This window comes from Mustela lutreola, chromosome 14 (genome assembly GCF_030435805.1).
Source record: "Mustela lutreola isolate mMusLut2 chromosome 14, mMusLut2.pri, whole genome shotgun sequence".
Lineage (NCBI taxonomy): Eukaryota > Metazoa > Chordata > Mammalia > Carnivora > Mustelidae > Mustela > Mustela lutreola.
Window position 1 is genome coordinate 32,794,952 of NC_081303.1, and position 23,956 is coordinate 32,818,907.

The window sequence follows — 23,956 nt, forward strand, 5'->3', positions numbered from 1 at the left end:
ATTTATGTATTTGACACAGAGAGAGAGAGATAGATCACAAGTAGGCAGAGAGGCAGGCAGAGAGAGGGGGGGGGAAGCAGGCTTCCTGCTGAGCAGAGAGCCCCATGTGGGGCTCGATCCCAGGACCCTGAGATCATGACCTGAGCCGAAGGCAGAGGCTTTACCCCATTGAGCCATCCAGGCGCCCCCCTCATTCTATATCTTCCTTATCCTTTACCTTTCTATCCTTTTTCTTTACTTTTCTGAAGAATGGAATGTGCTGAGGCAAGCCTTTTCAAGATATCAAGTTATGTTTAAAGCTTTATTTCAGACCAGAACCAGATTAGAGGTAGGTTTGTCTGAGGGAATATTGTGTAGCAGATCACATGGACTCTGGAAGCTGACAGCTGGGCTCTACTCTTCACGGGCTACGTGATCTCGGACAAGTTGCCTGCCTTCACTGTGTCTCAGTGTTTTTACCTGTGAAAATGAATATAAAACTGTCTTCCTTATAAGATGGATATAAAGAATAAGTAAATTATTATCTATAAAGTTCTTAGACTAGTTCCTGATGCAGAATGAGATGCACATTTGTTAAATAAATAAGTATATCAAGGAAGAAAAAGAACATGAACATTCAAACGACCAATTAGTGTTTTTACTATAGAAACAGAGGGAGTAAGATAGAAAGCAATTTAAATATATTCTGGACCAGAAATAAATGTCATCAAAATCAGTTGCTGTCTGAGAGATGACACACTCACACAGACACATACCCTACACGGAAAAAATTAAAACGCAGCCTTTGGACATATGTCTACAGCTCCCATCTCTAGTATTAGAGAATCTGGCTTTCTCGGTTCCACATCATTTGCTGAGAAATACTCCCTGTGTGTGCGTAAAATGCATATAAAGGGAAGTGTGAGGTGACACATGCAAATAGGACAGGTTCCACATGAGAGACAGGTGTCTTCTGTCTCGAGATCCACCAAGACCTTGCATGTAAAAATTTACTGTGGAGGGAGGGGCCCCTGGGTGGCTCAGTGGGTTAAAGCCTCTGTTTTCAGCTCAGGTCATGATGCCAGGGTTCTGGGATCGAGCCCCGCATCAGGCTCTCTGCCAGGAAACCCATTCCCCTGCCCCATCTCTCCCTCTGCCTGCTTCTCTGCCTACTTGTGATCTCTGCTTGTCAAATAAATAAATACAATCTTAAAAAAAAAAAAAAGAATTACTGTTGAGGTGAGGAGATTTTATTGACTTCAGCTGCTAGGCTGGGAGGGCATACAGTTCTGGCTGCTACCTGAGGCTTTTTTGGAGGAGGACGTGGCTAGATCCAAGAGACATCAGAAGACCACGTTTGAATCTACATCTTTGGAAATAAGAAACAAATCCAAACTGGGTCCTCATCCATAACAGAAGTTTCTTTCTCCCTAGTCCCCTTTGACCTCTCCTAATCTGGCATCTTGGAGGTAAAAGGAACAGAAGGATGTCGGATGGATCACTTCCATTTTTCATGACCTTGAGAGAGACAAGTCTAACATTTGATGTCCAAATGTTCAGTGCTGTTTTTTTTTAAAAGCCCAGAATGACTAGAAGAATTAGAGAGATGGTTGACCAAATTTCTCCCATATTAACATTTTAATTGTATCTTTCCTGAGAATCACAGAGAGAATATCGTACGTTGCACTAGGTGCCATTATAGGTCATAATCCCCATAAACCTACAAGCTTAGAAGATTTTAGAGCTAAAGTGATCTTCAGAATCTTCAACCTCAGCATTTACAAACCTAATGGTATTTTTTCATGAAAAACCAATGCTCCACTCATAAAAAGGTTCTTTCTTTAAACACATTGGCAAAGACTACAGTATCTACCTCTCAGCAATCTGCAACACCTTAGCCTAGAGAGGCAGGTCCCAAGCAGCCGTATAGTGAAGAAATACCTTCTACTTCACTTGACCCAGCAATTCCCAAGCCTGTTTAACCAGAGAATCCTTTTACACATAATAACTATTTCCATCTTCCAGAATTACGGGTTTGAAGTACATTCAGGAAAATACTGATGTGCTTTATTTTGCTAGCTGCTTCCCTCTGCATCAAAGTAAGAGTTAAGAACTCTGAGCTTCACCACACTTTTTGGTGTGACAAGAGCAACCAGATTACAGCAGGTGAAGGTTACTTCTTCAGAGCTGGCTCTAGCAAAGGAATCGGCCACCATTGCTGGCATTTTGGCTGAGACCGAAGGGCAGGCAGAGGAGTAGGAGAGCTTTAGAGGGAACAAGGAAGGGCTTCAGGTGCGCCCTGATTGGAGGCTGTTGAGATGTAGGTGGAACCTACTAACTATGGAGGAATGTGGCATTCTGGGTAGACGTTAAGGGGTGCCTATTTGCCTTTCTCTGGTTGGACCCAAGTTGGAAGCAAGAACAAAAATTAGGAAATCTGTCAGTTATCGGTCAAGTCCTGGTCACGTTCGGCCGATTTTTACAGAGCATCTTGTTTGGCTTCCTGGACTGGTTGTTAGATATAGCGCTCTGACTTCTCCAAGTCTGATTTATACACAGCAGACGAGCTGTTTGGGCTGGTTCCTATAGACAGGAGGTTGGTTTCCTGAGCTTTTTGTGACAGGTTATGGGTCAGAGTTCTATTTTTATATGTGGTCTGGCCATTGCCTGTTTGTATTTTGAGTTTCTCAGTTGAGAAAAAGAAGAATCTGGAGGCAGACCAAGGAGGGAAAGGAGGATGCTGGACACATTCATGGGCCAGTGGATGCCGTAATTGCTAAGTCTGCGTGAAGAGTTAGAGCTGTGATCTCTCTGGAACTTCTTCAGGTTCATCTGGAAGAAACAGACTTTTAGAAGTCTTGGGCATAATGCATTTCCATGACATTTCCAATAAGATGACAGGAGGAGCCAAGCTTCCCTCTTCCCTTCCCTTCCTCTCTACCTCCTTCCTTCCCTGCGCAGAAGTCGAGTCAGTCGTTCCTTTTTTTCGAGCATAGGTAGGGGAAAGCTTGTTCTTTCTTGAGAAAACATAGAGATATATTGTTTGAAAAAAGAGTCATTGAAACATTGAGAGACATATTCCCAAATGGTAATAAAATAAAATAAAATAAAAAACTAGGGGGAGGAGTTAAGATGGCGGAGAAGTAGCAAGCTGAGACTGCTTCAGCTAGCCGGAGATCAACTAGAAAGCTTATCTAAAGATTGCAAACACCTGAAAATCCATCGGCAGATCGAAGAGAAGAAGAACAGCAATTCTGGAAACAGAAAAACAACCACTTTCTGAAAGGTAGGACCGGCGGAGAAGTGAATCCAAAGCGACGGGAAGATAGACCCCGGGGGGAGGGGCCGGCTCCCGGCAAGCAGCGGAGCAACCGTGCACAAAATCAGGACTTTTAAAAGTCTGTTCCGCTGAGGGACATCGCTCCAGAGGCTAAACCGGGGCGAAGCCCACGCGGGGTCAGCGTGGCCTCAGGTCCCGCAGGGTCACAGAAGGATCGGGGGTGTCTGAGTGTCGCAGAGCTTGCGGGTATTGGAACGGGAAAGCCGGCTACAGAGACAGAGCCGACAGTAAGCTCACAGCTCCGTGTTACCTTGAACCGGTCGCAGGCTCGGTGAGCTCGGAGCGCGGCCGGAGGTCAGGCAGACGGGAGTAACTGGGCGCTGTTCTCTGAGGGCGCACGGAGGAGTGGGGCCCTGGGCTCTCGGCTCCTCCGGGCCGGAGACCAGGAGGCTGCCATTTGTATTCCTGTCCTCTGGAACTCTACGGAAAGCGCTCAGGGAACAAAAGCTCCTGAAAGCAAACCCGAGCGGATTACTCACCCCGGCCCCGGGTAAGGGCGGTGTAATTCCGCCTGGGGCAAAGACACTTGAGAATCACTACAACAGGCCCCTCCCCCAGAAGATCAACAAGAAATCCAGGCGAGACCAAGTTCACCTACCAAGGAGTGCGGTTTCAATACCAAGGAGAGCAGCAGAATTCCAGAGGAGGAAAAAGCCAAGCACGGAACTCATGGCTTTTTCCTTGTGATTTTTTTTTAGTTTTGCAGTTAATTTAATTTTTTCTTTTTCATTTTTTTTTTTCTCGCCTTCGGGTAAAATTTTTTTTTAACTGTTACCTTTTTCTTTTTTAACGATTTTTTACTAGTTTATCTAATATATATATTTTTTCTTTTTACATTTTTCTTAGGTATTTTCTTTTTTTAAAAATTCTTTTCTTTTCTTTTCTTTTCTTTTTTTTTTTCTTTTCTTTTTGTTTTTTTTTTTTTCTTTCTTCCTTTTTGAACCTCTTTTTATCCCCTTTCTCCCCACTCACGATTTTGGATCTCTTCTAATTTGGTTAAAGCATATTTTCCTGGGGTTGTTGCCACCCTTTTAGTATTTACTTGCCCCTTCATTTACTCTTATCTGGACAAAATGACAAGACGTAAAAATTCAACACAAAAAAAAGAACAAGAGGCAGTACCGAAGGCTAGGGACCTAATTAATACAGACATCGGTAATATGTCAGATCTAGAGTTCAGAATGACAATTCTCAAGGTTCTAGCCGGGCTCGAAAAAGGCATGGAAGATATTAGAGAAACCCTCTCGAGAGATATAAAAGCCCTTTCTGGAGAAATAAAAGAACTAAAATCTAACCAAGTTGAAATCAAAAAAGCTATTAATGAGGTGCAATCAAAAATGGAGGCTCTCACTGCTAGGATAAATGAGGCAGAAGAACGAATTAGTGATATAGAAGACCAAATGACAGAGAATAAAGAAGCTGAGCAAAAGAGGGACAAACAGCTACTGGACCACGAGGGGAGAATTCGAGAGATAAGTGACACCATAAGACGAAACAACATTAGAATAATTGGGATTCCAGAAGAAGAAGAAAGAGAGAGGGGAGCAGAAGGTATACTGGAGAGAATTATTGGGGAGAATTTCCCCAATATGGCAAAGGGAACGAGCATCAAAATTCAGGAGGTTCAGAGAATGCCCCTCAAAATCAATAAGAAGAGGCCCACACCCCGTCACCTAATAGTAAAATTTACAAGTCTCAGTGACAAACAGAAAATCCTGAAAGCAGCCCGGGAAAAGAAGTCTGTAACATACAATGGTAAAAATATTAGATTGGCAGCTGACTTATCCACAGAGACCTGGCAGGCTAGAAAGAGCTGGCATGATATTTTCAGAGCACTAAACGAGAAAAACATGCAGCCAAGAATACTATATCCAGCTAGGCTATCATTGAAAATAGAAGGAGAGATTAAAAGCTTCCAGGACAAACAACAACTGAAAGAATTTGTAAATACCAAACCAGCTCTACAGGAAATATTGAAAGGGGTCCTCTAGGCAAAGAGAGAGCCTACAAGTGGTAGATCAGAAAGGAACAAAGACCATATACAGTAACAGTCACCTTACAGGCAATACAATGGCACTAAATTCATATCTCTCAATAGTTACCCTGAATGTGAATGGGCTAAATGCCCCTGTCAAAAGACACAGGGTATCAGAATGGAGAAAAAAACAAAACCCATCTATATGTTGCCTCCAAGAAACACATTTTAAGCCCGAAGACACTTCCAGATTTAAAGTGAGGGGGTGGAAAAGAATTTACCATGCTAATGGACATCAGAAGAAAGCAGGAGTGGCAATCCTTATATCAGATCAATTAGATTTTAAGCCAAAGACTATAATAAGAGATGAGGAAGGACACTATATCATACTCAAAGGGTCTGTCCAACAAGAAGATTTAACAATTTTAAATATCTATGCCCCCAATGTGGGAGCAGCCAACTATATAAACCAATTAATAACAAAATCAAAGAAACACATCAACAATAATACAATAATAGTAGGGGACTTTAACACTCCCCTCACTGAAATGGACAGGTCATCCAAGCAAAAGATCAGCAAGGAAATAAAGGCCTTAAACGACACACTGGACCAGATGGACATCACAGATATATTCAGAATATTTCATCCCAAAGCAACAGAATACACATTCTTCTCTAGTGTACATGGAACATTCTCCAGAATAGATCACATCCTTGGTCCTAAATCAGGACTCAACCGGTATCAAAAGATTGGGATCATTCCCTGCATATTTTCAGACCACAATGCTCTAAAGCTAGAACTCAACCACCAAAGGAAGTTTGGAAAGAACCCAAATACATGGAGACTAAACAGTATCCTTCTAAAGAATGAATGGGTCAACCGGGAAATTAAAGAAGAATTGAAAAAAATCATGGAAACAAATGATAATGAAAATACAACGGTTCAAAATCTGTGGGACACAACAAAGGCAGTCCTGAGAGGAAAATATATAGCGGTACAAGCCTTTCTCAAGAAACAAGAAAGGTCTCAGGTACACAACCGAACCCTACACCTAAAGGAGCTGGAGAAAGAACAAGAAAGAAACCCTAAGCCCAGCAGGAGAAGAGAAATCATAAAGATCAGAGCAGAAATCAATGAAATAGAAACCAAAAAAACAATAGAACAAATCAACGAAACTAGGAGCTGGTTCTTTGAAAGAATTAATAAAATTGATAAACCCCTGGCCCGACTTATCAAAAAGAAAAGAGAAAGGACCCAAATAAGTAAAATCATGAATGAAAGAGGAGAGATCACAACTAACACCAAAGAAATACAAACTATTATAAGAACGTACTATGAGCAACTCTACGGCAATAAATTTGACAATCTGGAAGAAATGGATGCATTCCTAGAAACATATAAACTACCACAACTGAACCAGGAAGATTTAGAAAGCCTGAACAGACCCATAACCAGTAAGGAGATTGAAACAGTCATTAAAAATCTCCAAACAAACAAAAGCCCAGGGCCAGACGGCTTCCCGGGGGATTCTACCAAACATTTAAAGAAGAACTAATTCCTATTCTCCTGAAACTGTTCCAAAAAATAGAAATGGAAGGAAAACTTCCAAACTCATTTTATGAGGCCAGCATCACCTTGATCCCAAAACCAGACAAGGATCCCACCAAAAAAGAGAGCTATAGACCGATATCCTTGATGAACACAGATGCGAAAATACTCAACAAAATACTAGCCAATAGGATTCAACAGTACATTAAAAAGATTATTCACCACGACCAAGTGGGATTTATTCCAGGGCTGCAAGGTTGGTTCAACATCCGCAAATCAGTCAATGTGATACAACACATCAATAAAAGAAAGAACAAGAACCATATGATACTCTCAATAGATGCTGAAAAAGCATTTGACAAAGTACAGCATCCCTTCCTGATCAAAACTCTTCAAAGTGTAGGGATAGAGGGCACATACCTCAATATCATCAAAGCCATCTATGAAAAACCCACCGCAAATATCATTCTCAATGGAGAAAAACTGAAAGCTTTTCCACTAAGGTCAGGAACACGGCAGGGATGTCCATTATCACCACTGCTATTCAACATCGTACTAGAGGTCCTAGCCTCAGCAATCAGACAACAAAAGGAAATTAAAGGCATCCAAATCGGCAAAGAAGAAGTCAAATTATCACTCTTCGCAGATGATATGATACTATATGTGGAAAACCCAAAAGACTCCACTCCAAAACTGCTAGAACTTATACAGGAATTCAGTAAAGTGTCAGGATATAAAATCAATGCACAGAAATCAGTTGCATTTCTCTACACCAACAGCAAGACAGAAGAAAGAGATATTAAGGAGTCAATCCCATTTACAATTGCATCCAAAACCATAAGATACCTAGGAATAAACCTAACCAAAGAGACACAGAATCTATACTCAGAAAACTATAAAGTACTCATGAAAGAAATTGAGGAAGACACAAAGAAATGGAAAAATGTTCCATGCTCCTGGATTGGAAGAATAAACATTGTGAAAATGTCTATGCTACCTAAAGCAATCTACACATTTAATGCAATTCCTATCAAAGTACCATCCATCTTTTTCAAAGAAATGGAACAAATAATGCTAAAATTTATATGGAACCAGAAAAGATCTCCAATAGCCAAAGGGATATTGAAAAAGAAAGCCAACGTTGGTGGCATCACAATTCCGGACTTCAAGCTCTATTACAAAGCTGTCATCATCAAGACAGCATGGTAGTGGCACAAAAACAGACACATAGATCAATGGAACAGAATAGAGAGCCCAGAAATAGACCCTCAAATCTATGGTCAACTAATCTTCGACAAAGCAGGAAAGAATGTCCAATGGAAAAAAGACAGCCTCTTCAATAAATGGTGCTGGGAAAATTGGACAGCCACATGCAGACAAATGAAATTGGACCATTTCCTTACACCACACACAAAAATAGACTCAAAATGGATGAAGGACCTCAATGTATGAAAGGAATCCATCAAAATCCTTGAGGAGAACACGGGCAGCAACCTCTTCGACCTCTGCCACAGCAACATCTTCCTAGGAACAACGCAAAAGGCAAGGGAAGCAAGGGAAAAAATGAATTACTTGGATTTCATCAAGATCAAAAGCTTTTGCACAGCAAAGGAAACAGTTAACAAAATCAAAAGACAACTGACAGAATGGGAGAAGATATTTGCAAACGACATATCAGATAAAGGACTAGTGTCCAGAATCTATAAAGAACTTAGCAAACTCAACACCCAAAGAACAAATAATCCAATCAAGAAATGGGTAGAGGACATGAACAGACATTTCTGCAAAGAAGACATCCAGATGGCGAACAGACACATGAAAAAGTGCTCCATATCACTCGGCATCAGGGAAATACAAATCAAAACCACAATGAGATATCACCTCACACCAGTCAGAATGGCTAAAATCAACAAGTCAGGAAATGACAGATGCTGGCGAGGATGCGGAGAAAGGGGAACCCTCCTACACTGTTGGTGGGAATGCAAGCTGGTGCAGCCACTCTGGAAAACAGCATGGAGGTTCCTCAAAATGTTGAAAATAGAACTGCCCTATAACCCAGCAATTGCACTATTGGGTATTTACCCTAAAGATACAAATGTAGTGATCCAAAGGGGCACATGCACCCGAATGTTTATAGCAGCAATGTCCACAATAGCCAAACTATGGAAAGAACCTAGATGTCCATCAACAGATGAATGGATCAAGAAGATGTGGTATATATACACAATGGAATACTATGCAGCCATCAAAAGAAATGAAATCTTGCCATTTGCAACAACATGGATGGAACTAGAGCGTATCATGCTTAGCGAAATAAGTCAAGCAGAGAAAGACAACTATCATATGATCTCCCTGATATGAGGAAGTGGTGATGCAACATGGAGGCTTAAGTGGGTAGAAGAAGAATAAATGAAACAAGATGGGTTGGGAGGGAGACAAACCATAAGTGACTCTTAATCTCACAAAACAAACTGAGGGTTGCCGGGGGGAGGGGGTTTGGGAGAAGGGGGTGGGATTATGGACATTGGGGAGGGTATGTGATTTGGTGAGTGCTGTGAAGTGTGTAAACCTGGTGATTCACAGACCTGTACCCCTGGGGATAAAAAATATATGTTTATAAAAAAAAAAAAAAAAAAAACTAGACCTGACTACATGCCAAGGGCACATTAAGAAAGAGTCCTGTGGCCGAGCTAGAAAATATGTACTTTAAGATATCCCTTTCTTTTTAACTAATGGACAAATTATCCATATGCAGGCACAGAACCACACCCCCCAAGCATTGATAGTTCTGCACCTGCCTCCCGGACTGGCAGAGCCCAGATGTGCTCAGTAGGTTGGTTGATCAGCAGCTAAGTAACAGAGCTCTGTTTGGCTCATTGTGGGTGAAAATTGGACACTGCAATCCCTTCCTATCGCCTGGCATCCCTGCTTTCTTAATTTTTTTCTTCACTCTGTTGCTCTGAACTCAAGCTTAGGAATTCATAACAAAAGCATCTGGGAAGAAGTGGCCAGTGTACACGATTAGGGGTGACGAGGAACATGACAATTACAGATGCCATGCATATATATGATGCTTTATTTTTACTCAGCCTCCTTTTAGGCCCAGAACTTTGCCGGGTTCTGGCAACTACCTGTGAAGCAGGTCAGATGACCAGTATCACCACTTTTCAGGTAGGAAAATGGGAACATAGGAATTACCTAGCTCAAAATCACAGAGCTGGTCTGAATTAGAGAACCGAAAAGGAAGCAAGAGGGTTCCTTCACTAAGCCTCTTTCTTGCTCCATAGCTGAAGACACAAGCAACCCAAAAGCAGGTAGCTAGAGAGGAAATCAGCCCAGGCCTAGCAGGAAAAACTGCCCCTCCAGCAACATCACCGGTGTTAGAATTCCCACCCCCTGGTTTCTTGCCTGTTTCTAGGAAACAACTCCATTAAAGGGAATGTTTTCCAATATCCTGAAATATCTTCATTGATTGGGCTTGCTATTTTTTTAAATTATTAATAGACTTTTTGAAATAACAGCAAGCTGGTGTGGGGACATAACTAGAGAAGGCACATTACGTAGAATAGCTCTAAAAACATGCGCATTTATGCTCTAACGAAATGTGCCTTCCAGGTATGTGACTGGGGTGTTAATCCTGTAAAGTTCGCAGTTCATTTATGTGCTTTTAAAATTAACCCAAGGGTGAAAAGCCAGAGTATGTAGTAGGATGACTATTGTCACACGCTTAGTGCTCCGATAGAAGAACATTTGGAAGAAAAAAAGTACTGAAAACTTTCTTTTAGTTTCAAGTAACTTACCCTTGATTGCCCGAGATGAAATTTAAGCAATCCGTTCGCTAAGTACCCCTTCTGACCTTTTTGCTTTTTGCCTTTCCGATAATTATTCCTGTATGATTCACACCAAAATGGAAATTTGGCAGTTACTCAGCTAATTTGATCAGAGTTGACAAGCAGCTAATTAATCCCGCCCCCTCTTCATCCAGTTTATGTATTAAATTAGTTGGTTTAGCCTTAAGAAGGCGTGGGTCACAGTGGCAGGATAATGCAGTACATATTATCGCCATTATATTTATACACATTATATACATAATATTTATACATAGTATCTATCTAAAGTTTCTATACACATTGCCAATCTATTTACATATATACATAATATGCATTTACACACATGCATACACATATATATTTATTCCTATAACTTATACACAGCAAATGTTAGGCCTAGAAATGAAGCTAAAATTGGTTTTCTAAGCTTAGCAAGGTAATTTTTTTTTTTTTATTCCTTGTGGTCTAATTATTTTGTTTCTGTAGCATTTTATTTTTAAAGGAATGACTAGAATTCAAATAGGATTCCACTCTTTCTCTGTGGTACTCAAGCAGGAACAGCCCATTATAGCATGTCAAAGCAGCTACAAGGATGTGCTTGTTGAAAATGACTCCGGACAAGTACCTTGGCTTCTCGGTTCTCCCACTGGTAAAAGGGGGACCACAAATAAAGTGTCTGTCGTAATGTCAGGCATACAGATGGCAGGCCCTACAGGGGAACCTTAATGCTGCCCCTTAATGACTGAGTCACACCGACCCTGTCCCTCCTTGGTGAGGAAGAAATCAGCATTATCAGCTTCAGAGTAATTAAAACTTAAATACTGAACACAAATCAGTTAAATGGGACAGAAAAATCAATGTTATCAGGTACGTGAGCTGAAGTCAATTACAACACCTATTAAAGAGAGTAAAACTAGCGTGTGTTACAGTAAGCCTAGAACTTCATATAAATTTACTAAGGGGATATTATAGAATGGTTAAGAACCCTGCCATGTCTCAGATACATTGGGAATGCCATCCTGGACCCACCGAGTAGCCTGGGGCCTTTAAGCAAACACTCTCTCTGAGCCCCAGTTTCCCCGTTTCTAAAGTGCAAATCCTAACACCAGTCTTGCCATGATCCAATGACTTTACATATGCAGAGTGCTTAGCAAAATGCCTGCTGCAGAGGCAGGATTCAGTAAGTGAGAGCCGTTGATCCTGTGATTCCAGATATTATCTCCATCAAAGAATGCTTTTTTGTTTTTTCACAATGACACCCGCTAACCGGGTAGACTTGGGACCTGGGAAGCAATCACGCGCACTGAGCCTGCGTCTCCTCTGTCCCCAGGGATGGTGAACTTCAGCGAGGTGTCCGGATACCCCGTGTTGCAGCACTGGAAGGTCCGGTCTGTGATGTACCACATCAAACTCAACCAAGTGGCCGTCTCCCAGGGTGAGCACAGCAGCCCGCTGTCCTTCCACTTGCTCCTGGGGCGGGCAGTGCCCGTTGCAAGGGCACAAGACTTTTATCCCATTGTTGCAGATGTTGTCAAAAATGTAGCCTCTTCAAGAGCCACGTAACCTACCTGCTCAGATTCACCCTTAAGGGCAAACACCAGGAATCGGATCCTTGTCTAAAGATAGATTAGAGGGCAGGTTTTATCTTGGTCTATAGATGTGATGGGAAGGGCGAGGGTGGGGTCCCCGGGAAGATAAATAACTACTTTATCTTTCTTCCGCGGGTCACACCGTGTACAGAGAAGATATGCAGAAGAGACTTTTTATAAACTGACAGAATAAAACCTTCCAAATGCAGAGAACATCACTTAAAGTTTTCATACAATGAAAGAAATACAGAAAAAGAGCAAGAAAGAGGTGGGGTGGGGAGGTGGGGGGAAGATTAGAAAACAGCTTTTAATGGTCCCTAAACAGCAAGTGAGCAAAAGATACGTGATAGATAAGAGAGCTAGATACCTAATAAGCTAAGGGGCAGTGAGTTCCAAAACCCAGGACCAACTGTTTCAGACCAGGGAGGCACCTTGGGCAAGTATTCTTGACATTTGAGCAGTAAATGCCTTGATCAACTTTTTCCTAACACTTAAGCAATCCTAATGTGCAATTTGCAGATGGGAAAGTTAATTGCTACAAATAAGGCCTTAGTATAGGTACACATCTACATTCCAACTCATCCCCTTGGACTAGGAGAACCTTACTCAGTTCCTTCCTCTGAAGCCACCTAAAGAATGTACCAGATGGGAAGTTTATGCCGTAGAGTCTGGTTTCTCCGTGTTGGATGGAAAGGTAACTAGGGTCAGACAGTATTTGTTGGCCTGGGATGACAAGACAAGGAGAGGGATCTTCAGGTCAGCAGTAGGGAGGTAGAGCCCTAGCGCCAACAAGAGAGAGCTAAAAGATACAGGACCAAGAATTATAAAGAGGAAGTGAGACATATACTCACAGAAAGGTAAAGCCTTACGCATAGGGGAAAAAAATGCATTAAGGATATAGAACATTTCCATAGGACACAAGGGGACTCAGAACTCGGTTTATTTTAACCTGAAAGAGTTCTTGGCAGGAAGGGGTTGGGGTGGGGAATCTTACTGAAGTCAGTTCTGTTGGTACAGAAAAACCTCGAAAGAACTAAGCTACTCCTCATTCTAGGAAAACGTAGCAGTAGAGACTCTGTCCTGTTCCCATGCTGAGCCTGCTCCCAGCACAGGTGGTGTGCACGCTGGGAGTTCACAGCGGGATATCACTGCTGCCACTGCCTTTCAAAGCCACACGTGGCTCCACAGGTGATGAGAACTTCTGCACTCGGGCTCGCGTGCCTGGGCCAGGCTCTGCCTTGTCCTGATAGGACCCAGGTCTGCACAAAGGCAGGCTGACTAAAGCTGGCCAGGTTCAGATGTTACTGGATTTGGAAAATTTGTCGTGGGCTATCTTTCTGATCAGTATAACTCTCCTCAACAGGAAAGGCAAATCTATGGAGATTTGGCGGGGGAGGCCAGAGGAGGACAAACAGATCCTTTCCTCCACTGCCATCTCCCTCTCTGCATACTTTCGATTTTCTGAAAAAAATATAAGCAGTGTATGAGTGACTTTTGTCACCCCCTTCATCCATTATCTTCCCGATACCAGGGTCTATGTCTGGAGGCAATATTCTACCTCCCAAAACTCTTTTGGTCACTAACCACAGTTAGAATACTTTTTTTTTTTTTTTTTTAACACCATGACCTTGAAATATGCACACTCCCACATACACACCACAGAAATTTCGTGAAGCAGGACTTCATTTTACGATGTGAAATGTTCTTTGCTGGTATTTGTGTTTCTATTTTAGACTCTGCTATTTTTTTTTTTTTGAAACGCCATTATTTGAGCTCACTAAATTGATTTAATGTCATGACTTAGGATTTAAAAAAGAAAAAAAACAACATTGACTTAAGGAGGGAGTTAGATTGGGTCAGTGCTCTCCCTGCACAAAGTTAACAGCATAACCAACTGGCCGGAGAGACACTCAATGAGGAACGAAGACGTGTGAGTTAGCTAGCTGGAAATGCTCAGCTGAGAGGTCCCGCCAGCTCTCCAACATCACTGTGGGCCACGGGGCTCTTGCGCTTTGGAGGCTGAACGGCCCAGGAAACCAGACACCCCCCGCACGTCCTCACTCTTGCGTGATGTTTCTCTGTAGCCCTCAGCAACGCGCTCCACTCCCTGGATGGAGCCACATCACGTGGGGATTTTGTGGCCTTGTTGGATCAGTTTGGCAACCATTACATCCAGGAAGCTATCTACGGCTTTGAGGAGTCCTGTTCCATCTGGTATCCAAACAAGCAGGTGCAGCGGCGACTCTGGCTGGAGTATGAAGACATCAGCAAAGGTGAGTGATGAGCTCGTCAGTGGCTTCAACATCCCCAGCAGGTACGGCTGTCTGGGTGCGAATCTGGGGCCCAGACCAAAGAAGTCTGTCAGTGAAGGGCTCATTCAGATGTTGCCTCAATGTTCTGTGCCCATCCATAAAATGGCCAAGGTTGGGGGGTTTGGGGAAACTTTAGATACAGGATGGGGTTGCAAGTGTATGGTCACTGTGTTCGTGATCATGGACAGAGTCCTCTAGAGGTTTCTACCAGGCCCTGTGCATTTTGCTGTCGTAGCAAAGGCAAGAAGTTCGACTGTTCGTATGGACGGGGGAGAAGCAGGAGAGTGTTGGAGTCTCCCCCACTATGTCCTGCCTCTGCCTTTCCTGGCTGGCAACTCCATCCAGTAACCACAGAGCAAACCTCTCCTCACTCCACCCTGCTCTGGGTTTAGGCCCATGTTTTCCCCACTGATCTGTGCTAAGGAAGGAATTTCCATAGGCTCAGGTGTTGACACAGCTCTGGATAACAGCCTTACCAGTACATCTTTGTCCACTGTTGGAGAGCAAGTTAGTATTCAGTCCAAGTAAGTATAAGAAATTGGAATTATTCAGACCTTCTGAATTCACCTTCTGCTATGGGAGGAGTCCCGGCTGGCAAATACATATTCTGATCAACCAAGACTGGTGTAGAACTGCCGTTTGTGGAATTTCTTCTGAGCTTACCCTCGTGGCACTCTGATGAGGCCGAGTACGGATGTGTGAGTTGCTAAAGGGCAAGCGATGGCATTAGCGCAATGGGAACTCAAGAAGGAGGTCATCCTAAGATTTAACGATCAAGAGTCCCTCTGTGATGAGGGACCCCCTGAGTCAGCAACGCTGCCGTGGAAATTGTGGCCCCGTGGCTGAGCTCTCTTGACTACCCCCACTCCATACAGGTTTCTGTTTTGTCTTGCTCAAGGGGTAGCAGAGGCACGAGAACCTCTCTCGTGGCAAGGCATTTCCTTCCAGAGGAAACAAGAGGCTTGTGTCTGGGCTCTGGTTGTTGCAGGCATTTCTCTCCAAGCCCTGATTCCCCTAAACTCAACAACACAGTCACAGGCTTCTAGCATCCTTTCAAACTTCAGTCTCTGAAAATTGTTCTGATTCCAATTTGCCAAGAAAGGAGTGTCATGTAAGCAAATGCAGATAAGGCCAGTTCCAGCTGGCAAAGCTTTCTTACATTTCTATGCCAGAGCTTAGTGATTGAACCAAAAGGCTAATTCCTCCCCTGTGTCTGTTTGCCAGTGGTTCAGGGATGGCCAGGTTCTGGGACTGCTGAGAAATAAGGGTGACCTTCCCCAGAATGCCCGGTTCTGTCCCTTTGCTTCTGCCCCGGGCTTTGTGGTGTCCTTGAAGTTCAACACTGAGCCCAGGAAGGAGATGTATCTATGACCTTGGCACTGTGTCCTCCCCATGTTGAGTTCAAGCCATTTTTACCATGGAGGAGTTCCTTTTGTCACACTCCAACCGGTGACCTTATTTCTAAGTATTCGGTGTACAACCCCTTGCCTGCTATTGATCTTAGAAGGTACTCGAACATTTCAGTGTCTATTTAGGACTCTCCCAGTTGTCCATGTATACCACCACCCTCCTCCCAGATCCTACTCTGCATCACAGGGTTTATCTCTTGTATTTTTGGTCTACTTATTACTCTTAAATCGTTTTCTCCTCCCTAGGCGCTAATTCCCTTTTCTTCCAAAAGCATGCAATATGCTTCTGATGAAGACTTATAAGTACATAAAACAAAGGAAGATTTTCTTCCACTTTTCCACACTCTGAGAGGACTGCTCCAGAAGGAGATTTCTAGGTTAGTGGTGACAAGTGTTCTGAGAGGGCTATACCTTCCATGACGTAAAAGTGACATCTTGCTGGACTCGAGTGCTTGGATGATATGTTCTTGCCTGCTCTGACTTTCAAAACCTTCCGGTGAGAAGGGTTCCTCTGTTGTTTATCTTTGCACCTAAAGTTGTTTATTTTTGCTCACAGATTGAATAGGAAACGAGGCTTCTTAGGGGTGAAATAAAACAGAAAGTACACAGGACTTAACAGGTTGGGTCTCTCGGCATTGGTCCGGTGACTTTTGCTTAGTTCACTGTGGGGACCTCACCTGTAATGCCGTCTGTGGTTCCTTCCAGCTCTCACAGTTTGTGGATCCTTCTAAGCCCATCTGTATGTGAGCACCTTTCTCAGGTCAGGCACTAGGGTCAAGACTGTCCTCTTCTCTCCACAGGTCACTGCAGAATCTCTCAAAGGTAGGTTCCGTGCCCTCTTCAGCTTTAATGTCCCAGGGTCTGACACAGAGCAGGGCACATGGTAAGCTCCCAATAGGCATTGATGATGGTTACTGGTGGTGGTGGGAGCAGGGATGGCGGCAGCTGTGGGAATGGTAGGAAAAGCCCTTCTGATGCGGCAACTTGCCAAGTGGGTTTTATTATAGACATGCAGCGTGCTCTAGTTCTGCTGACTGAGGAAGACTCACAGATGGCTATTTTTGGCCAGGCTTCCAGCCTTCACGCCCGTATTTGTCATACTACCACTACATGGTTTGGCCATACCAACATTGAGGAACATCTGTCTTTTGAGAAGTCTGACCGAAGCCCATAAAGAATAAATTTCCAGGTCTCCTTGCTTGAGATTAGCCTCTCCTAATTTTTTTTTTTTTTTTAACAGAGCAAGTAAGGACTATCAGAATTGGAATTACCCAACCTCCATCTCTCCACTGCTAAACTGACTTTTCTCTGCTCTCATTTCTCTTTGCCCTCTTGCCTCAGCAAATGTCATGAGCTCCTTGCTCTCCAGGCTAAACTCTACCTGTGCGGCGGCTCCCCACTCCTCTCTGCTTCCTCTTAGACCCCGCTCCTATCATTGTGTCTTCATCTTTCATCTTTACAACCCTTCAACCACTTGATTTATCCCTCCGCCAACCTTCTAGCTTCCCCCCGAATAATTTACCACTGTTTCTTTTCAACACATTAACCACCAAACGTCCTGAGTGGGTAGTTTATGCATCTTCTATGTCCGCAACTTCTTTTCACTCTTCACATTATTGTTATTTGCTTTCTACCCCTTTCATTCTACAGAAATAGCTCTGGAGAAGGAAATCAAGGGCTTCCCATTCAGAGATTTAACTTTTCCATTCGGTGATCATTTTATCTATATCAGCTGAAGAATGTGTCCCTCTTGACCAGTTCTGCCTTCTCGAAAATTCTCTCTTCCCTTGATGTCCCCAATTGTATCCTTTCCAGATTCTCTTCCTAAATCTTTGGCCTTCTCATTCATTTCCCCCCTTATTCCTCTAAAGAAATCATTTACATTTTGCGTATTTTCCAGAATTTCTCTGGTAATGTTCGGCTTTTCTTCACCATTGCTGGGGGATTCTCTTCTCTGCCCACCTCAACCTCCATCCCTAATCCTTCCCTTTTCCCTAAGACTCGAGACTTAAGACTCAAGAAATGTTGAGCATTTCTACCTGGTTTCGGCAGGGACATCAGCGGTCACCATCTCTTTTCTCTGTATCCACCAGTAGCTTTGTCCACTATGTTGAAGGGTCACCGCCCGAAGGGAGGAGTCCCTCTCGATGCCCTCCTCCATCCTCCACGTTCACTCACTTGCAGTGTGCTGTTCTTTTGACCACCTAAATACTCCTCCAACGGTGTCTTCTCCTGTCCATTTCCCAAAGTTGTATGAGTTTACAGTATCTGCTCTCATCAGAACCGAAACTGCTTCCTCACATGTCTCCTTTTCTTCGGTTTCCTGCCATTCTAGTCTATTCTACATGACAGTTACCTTCTTACAATGGCGCTTCATCACCTGACTCCTCTGCTCGAAGCGCTTCACTAACTCCCCGCTGCCTTCCCAACATGAGCGTGACCTCGCTCCCTGTGTTAGTTCTGGGGCTGCTGTATCAAATCACCACAAACTGGGTGGTTTTAAACAACGTAATTGTATTCCCTGACTCTGCTGGGGGCCAGAGGTTCAAATTCGGGCTAAACTCAAGGGATCCATAAGCTGGTGCCTCCTAGAGGCTTTAGGAGCCTCCTTTCAGCTTCTCAAGCTCCACCTGTGTTCATTGGTTTGCGGCCCTCTCCTCCATCTTTAACGTGCATCACTCCAATCTCTGAGTCACCCAGGACTCTTCCTTCCTCCTCTTTCTTATAAGGACCCCTGGGACTACACAGGGCCCACCCAGATAACCCAGGATAATCTCCCCATCTCAAGATCTTCATTTAAGCATATGGGGAAAGTCCCTTTTGCCAGCCACAGGTGACATTTACAGGTTCCAGAGATCAGATCGTGGGCATCTTTGAGAGTTATGGTTCAGCCTGCCGTACCTCCACCCTCTCCAGCAGGGTCAGAGTCCACTCCCTATGCCAAGGGTCCTCCACTCTGATACGAGGCAGTCTGTGCTCAATCCCAAGACCTTGCATTTGCTTGCAGACAGTGGAAAGCCTCAGGGCCTCCCTCCTTGCTAGTCCAAGGCCATAGATACACTCACTCAAGTCTCCACCACTAAGCTTCTATCTCACGCAGAAATTTCTGCTTGGGTCCCTGTCTTGTCTCCTCGTGGGTTTCCCTTTTTTTTTTTCCCTTTCTTAGGTGTCTGTTCAGTTGCCTAATCTCTGGGAGGATCTCCCCCTCTCATTAGACCCTTAGGATCAGCAAACCAGTCTTCTTGCCTATGATTTCTGTTTTTTACTTTCATGTTTCAATTCCCTCTTCAGCTCTATAAATTTTCACTTGCAATTAAATGATACCCTGTCCCAGGGTCAGGCCCCATGTCGGGGTGCAGGGTCAAGGTTTGGAAGAGGGCTTTGATCCTTTGCCATACCTCAGAGCCTATGTGCCTGTGCTGCCCTGTTGTCTCTTCTCCTTCTGTTCTACCGCCCCTTCTTCCGGTTTGTCTTGATAAGAGAAGCTTACATGCTACCACGCCCACCACACCTCCATTGCTGTTCTGGGCAGAGGTCTTTGCTGCCTCTCCCAGCACCTTGTATCTGTCCCTTGATGGCGCTTTTCCCATTTCCTTATGTTGTCATTGTCCTGCATGACAGTCTCCCATGATGACAGATTGAACAACACTTAACCATAGTTTTCTCCCTTTTTTAGCTTAAAAAGATTATTTATTTATTTAAAAAATTCAAAATGTATAAAACAGGACAAATGGAAAAACAAATTTGCCTCCCACTTTTATTTCTCAGTGATTGAGTTCTATTCCCCAGAGGACGCTGAGCAGCCATTGCTACCAGTAGACTGTGTATCCATCCAGACATATCCCATTCTTAGCCATTTGGAAGTGAACAAAGCAAATCGCAGAAGAGTAGATATATTAGGGTCTCATCTGTTTTAAAAACTATATTTATAAATATATGCCAATACACACACACACACACACGAAGATTTTATATATATATATATATCTTTTAGTCTCACTAAAAATATGTCTATGGATGTGTATATACAATATATATGTATATATATACATATAATCTATATAGAGAGAAACATATGTATATAAGCTCAAAATAGCTTTATTTGTGTATATATATGAGAACAAATTGCCTGTTTGCTCCAAGATTAGGGCTATGGGGTAGAGACCTTTATGTTTTTGTACTATAAATTCCTGTATTGCTTTTCCCACAATAAACATGTGCCACTTTTACAATCAAACCCTTTTAACACATTGAAAAAATATATTCTGCGAAGTTTGTGTTACCTTGAGTGAAGACTTACAAAGCTGACTTAAAAAAAAAAAAAAAAGCAAAACCAAAACAAAGCATACAATTGCTATCTACAGAGAGCTGAACTTTGGATAGAAATCTGGGGGTGAAGTGCAAAATAATATCATGTCTTATTAGTATTTGGGTCTTCATCCCCGACACTGTGCCTGGCATATAATTAACATCCACTGTTTGGAAGGAATGAATCTTTTATTTTGTTCTTCCTTCAGAAGAAAGCAATAAAGAGCTACAGATCTGTAGATTCCAGACAAGTGACCAAAAAAAAAAAAAAAAAAAAATTGAATCTTCTTCAAGTAAGAACTTCCAAGGGCTTAATTTTAATCCGCCACCTGACACACTAAACACAATACATTTTCTTCTCTTCTCTTTCTTTCTTTCAATACTCCATTCAGGAGTGGATTTCCTCAGGGCTTTCTTCCTTTCCTTTTCCAATAGCACTTTCATTGTTACTTTAGATCTGACCTTTGTCATCATCTCTTCTTGCCATCACCCTTGGTACACCTCCGGGGGGTTATCCGGGTTGACAGGTGACAATCTGGAAACTCTTCTTTTCTGCTGCACTTTCAGGTCCATAACCCACTGGGTTTTTGTTTGTTGCTAGCCCGTTGTCTCCTTTCCATGGGGAAAGCTAAGAAGAACGCTTTCCTCTTCTTCCATGATACAAAGCTGGGTGTAGGGGGGGTTGTGTTGGTTTTTTTGGTGGTTGCTGTTGTTTTGTTTTCCATAAGAAAACAAATCTTAAGACAGATTAGAGGCAAAGGAAGAAGTAAGTCACCTAGATGGCATTGTATTTCTGCCACACAGGACACCATGTTTTCCGCTTTCCATCGATTTGTCCTTTCCACTTTCCACTGATTTGTTTTTGGGTAGATAGAGCCCAAGATGGACTCTGTTGGTCCCTCTCCCCAGAATAACGAATAGATTTTTTCTACGGCTGAAGCAAAAACAATACCGGGATCAGCAGTCAGCCTTCTGAGCCTGACCTGCGAGTGCTGGTCAGCAGAGACCCAGCCTCGTGCTGGCACAGTTCGTAGGCTAACTTACATAATTGCGCTAAGTGGCATAAAAATCTGATTAAGTTCAGGAACGCAACATAGAAATCCAACAAAGAGTAATCACATAAGTTTCTATAATGTTTTGTGTTTTACAACCCTGGGGTTGCAAGCCAGCTCCAAAGGCTCTTTTCATGCACGTTTACAACCATGAAGTTAGCCCTCCGGTGGCAAAGCAATTATGGCATATAGCTATTTTCTTTAAATGATTAATTCATTCACTCCTCAAACATTTGTTGAGGGCCTGCTATCCGCAAAGCCCTGTAGTGAGCAGAGAGGGGGTTGAGGCTGAGAGGAGGCAGCTGCTCTATGGCTTTCCTAGACAGAAAGGCCTGGAGAAGGTGCTGCTGAAACTGCGCCTGGTGGTGTCATAAACAGAGGCTCTGAAAAGGAGCTAAACTTTCTGAAACATATGGGTGAGGTTTAATTTGAATCATCTAGTCCCTAGGCTCTGAGGCACAGTCCAGAGTAATGTGGCTCTGTAGGCTGGAAGGAAGGCATCCTTATGAATAATCTTACCAAACAGCATGCTATATAATTTTTTTCACTGAATTCTGAAGTCTTACCCTCCCCATTCTGGAGATGGGGAAATCAAGTCTCAGAAAGCTTAAGCGACTTGCAGGTAGACACATAACCAGTCAGGGGCAGAACCAGGGCAAGAAGAATGCTTACCTGCTGAGATATATTGACGATGGCTGTGTGCCGTTTTTGCCTGCCAATGGCACAAGAAGAGATTAAGGTAGGAAGGTGAGTGAATGAGACCGGGACATAAATGAAGCCAAGCCACTGGTCTAAGAACACAACAAGGCCAGATGTCTCCCCTCGTTAGATTTCGTAGTGGGTCCACTGTCTTCCACATTGAATTTCCTGGATTTTTGATTGTTGCAGGCTTTGGGGGCCGTGATCAGTGATGATGGTACAGTTGCTGGAGTCGTTTTGTTTTCCTGTATGCCAGCGGTCCTCAAAATTATTTGCGCCTATGTATCACCTGGGATCTTAAATGGACCTTCTGATCCCAGGTGATACATAGGTGCAATTAATGAGTGTAGGTGGGGCCTGAGATTCTGCTTGTCTAACAGGCTCTCACTTGATGCCACTGCTGCCCGTCCATGGACCCATTCTGAACAGCGAGGTGACACACGTGTCTCAGAGATGAACAGGGAATGTTCCCTCATCGCCCTCGTTCGTCCTGTCTGATGCGGCAGCTTTAATGCTGGAGCCACAGCCCGGTGGCCTCCGGGGGTATGTCCTGGTGTCATCCCCACACAGGAGTGTCACAGATAAGAGGACTAGACTGAATGGTTTTCACTTTGGACTGGGACTTTCCTCTGATTAAGCCATTGATCGGTAGGCTTGTGTGCAGAATTGAACAGTCTTAAGCCTTCAGGCGCTGAAGGAAATTGGAAACATGCCAGCAATCAGGACTAAAGGTGATAAGCTGATTTTTCTAAACTTTGTACTATTGGCAACACTGGTCTCATCTTACTGTCTCAAGCATTCCTTAGTTTTCTTTTTAAATTAGTATTCAAGAGCCTCCCATTTTTTGTTCTTGTGGAAACCACTAATGGTTGTAGAGTTTCATGTTTTAGCATAGGGCTAGCATTTTAGTTAATGGGACAATTGTGAGTAGTGATGCCCAATTCCCTTCATATAATTATGGGCCTGACAAGAGTGACATATTATGCATACACATACAATTTAGTAGTTAATTGTATAGTATTCTGGATTATTTTCTACTCCAGACATGTAAGCTTTGCCCTCACAACTTGATTGATTGCTTCTTGGAAGAGAGCTTACCCATTCATTTAGTTAACACCTTCTATATCTAAACATTGGTCTAGGCACTGGGCATTTAATGATGAATGACACAGAGGAGTTTCCTGCTTTTATGAAGCTTATATTCCAGTGAAGAGAGACATACAGTGGCAGGTAACAATAAATGAAAGCAATAATTCTAGATAATGAGAGGTACTAGGAAGAAACTGAAACCAGATGATGTGATAGAAGTTGGCTGGAGGATTGGGAGCTGATGAAGTTGGCGGCCACAGAAAGGCCTCAGTGATGGTGATAAGGGGGTGAGGTTGAGCTGAGACCTGGAAAAGGTAAGAAGGAGTTGGGACAGAACCATCCAGGCAGAGGAAATGGCAAATGCAAAGGCTTCATAATTTTTTTTTTAAATTCTCATAGCTTCTAGCATAATGCTTCTAGTGGGGTCTATAAAGTTACTTGGTAAATATCAGACCGATGCCTAGTAGGACTGTGGAGAAGTGAGGGGTCTGTGTTCTCTGATAGCAGATGAAGAGGAGAAAGCCTACTTTCTCCAGACTTGTTCTGTTTCCTAGATTCAGTAAGCTGAGATAGGACCATTGTGTTTACTCATCCTCTTGTGTTTTGTTCTTTTTTAAAGATTTTATTTATTTATTTGACAGACAGAGATCACAAGTAGGAAGAGAGGCAGGCAGAGAGAGAGGGGGAAGCAGGCTCCCCGCTGAGCAGAGAGCCCGATGTGGGACCCGATCCCAGGATCCTGGGATCATGACCTGACAGAAGGCAGAGGCCTAACCCACTGAGCCACCCAGGCGCCCCTCATCCTCTTGTTTGAAAAGTTTTAAT

The 23,956-nt window shown here is 43.3% G+C and overlaps 1 protein-coding gene across 2 annotated transcripts in view; it reads left to right on the forward strand.

Annotated features, from left to right (window-relative positions):
* Positions 1-23,956, forward strand: part of ASTN1 (astrotactin 1) — a 323,486-nt gene that overhangs the window by 233,041 nt on the left and 66,489 nt on the right. Inside the window, exons 15-16 of one of the 2 annotated variants that reach the window (XM_059146192.1) lie at positions 12,004-12,108; positions 14,347-14,535. In XM_059146192.1, the coding sequence (XP_059002175.1) occupies positions 12,004-12,108; positions 14,347-14,535 (294 nt within the window). The remainder of the gene's footprint in view (positions 1-12,003; positions 12,109-14,346; positions 14,536-23,956) is intronic. The other variant, XM_059146193.1, reaches the window with a different exon arrangement.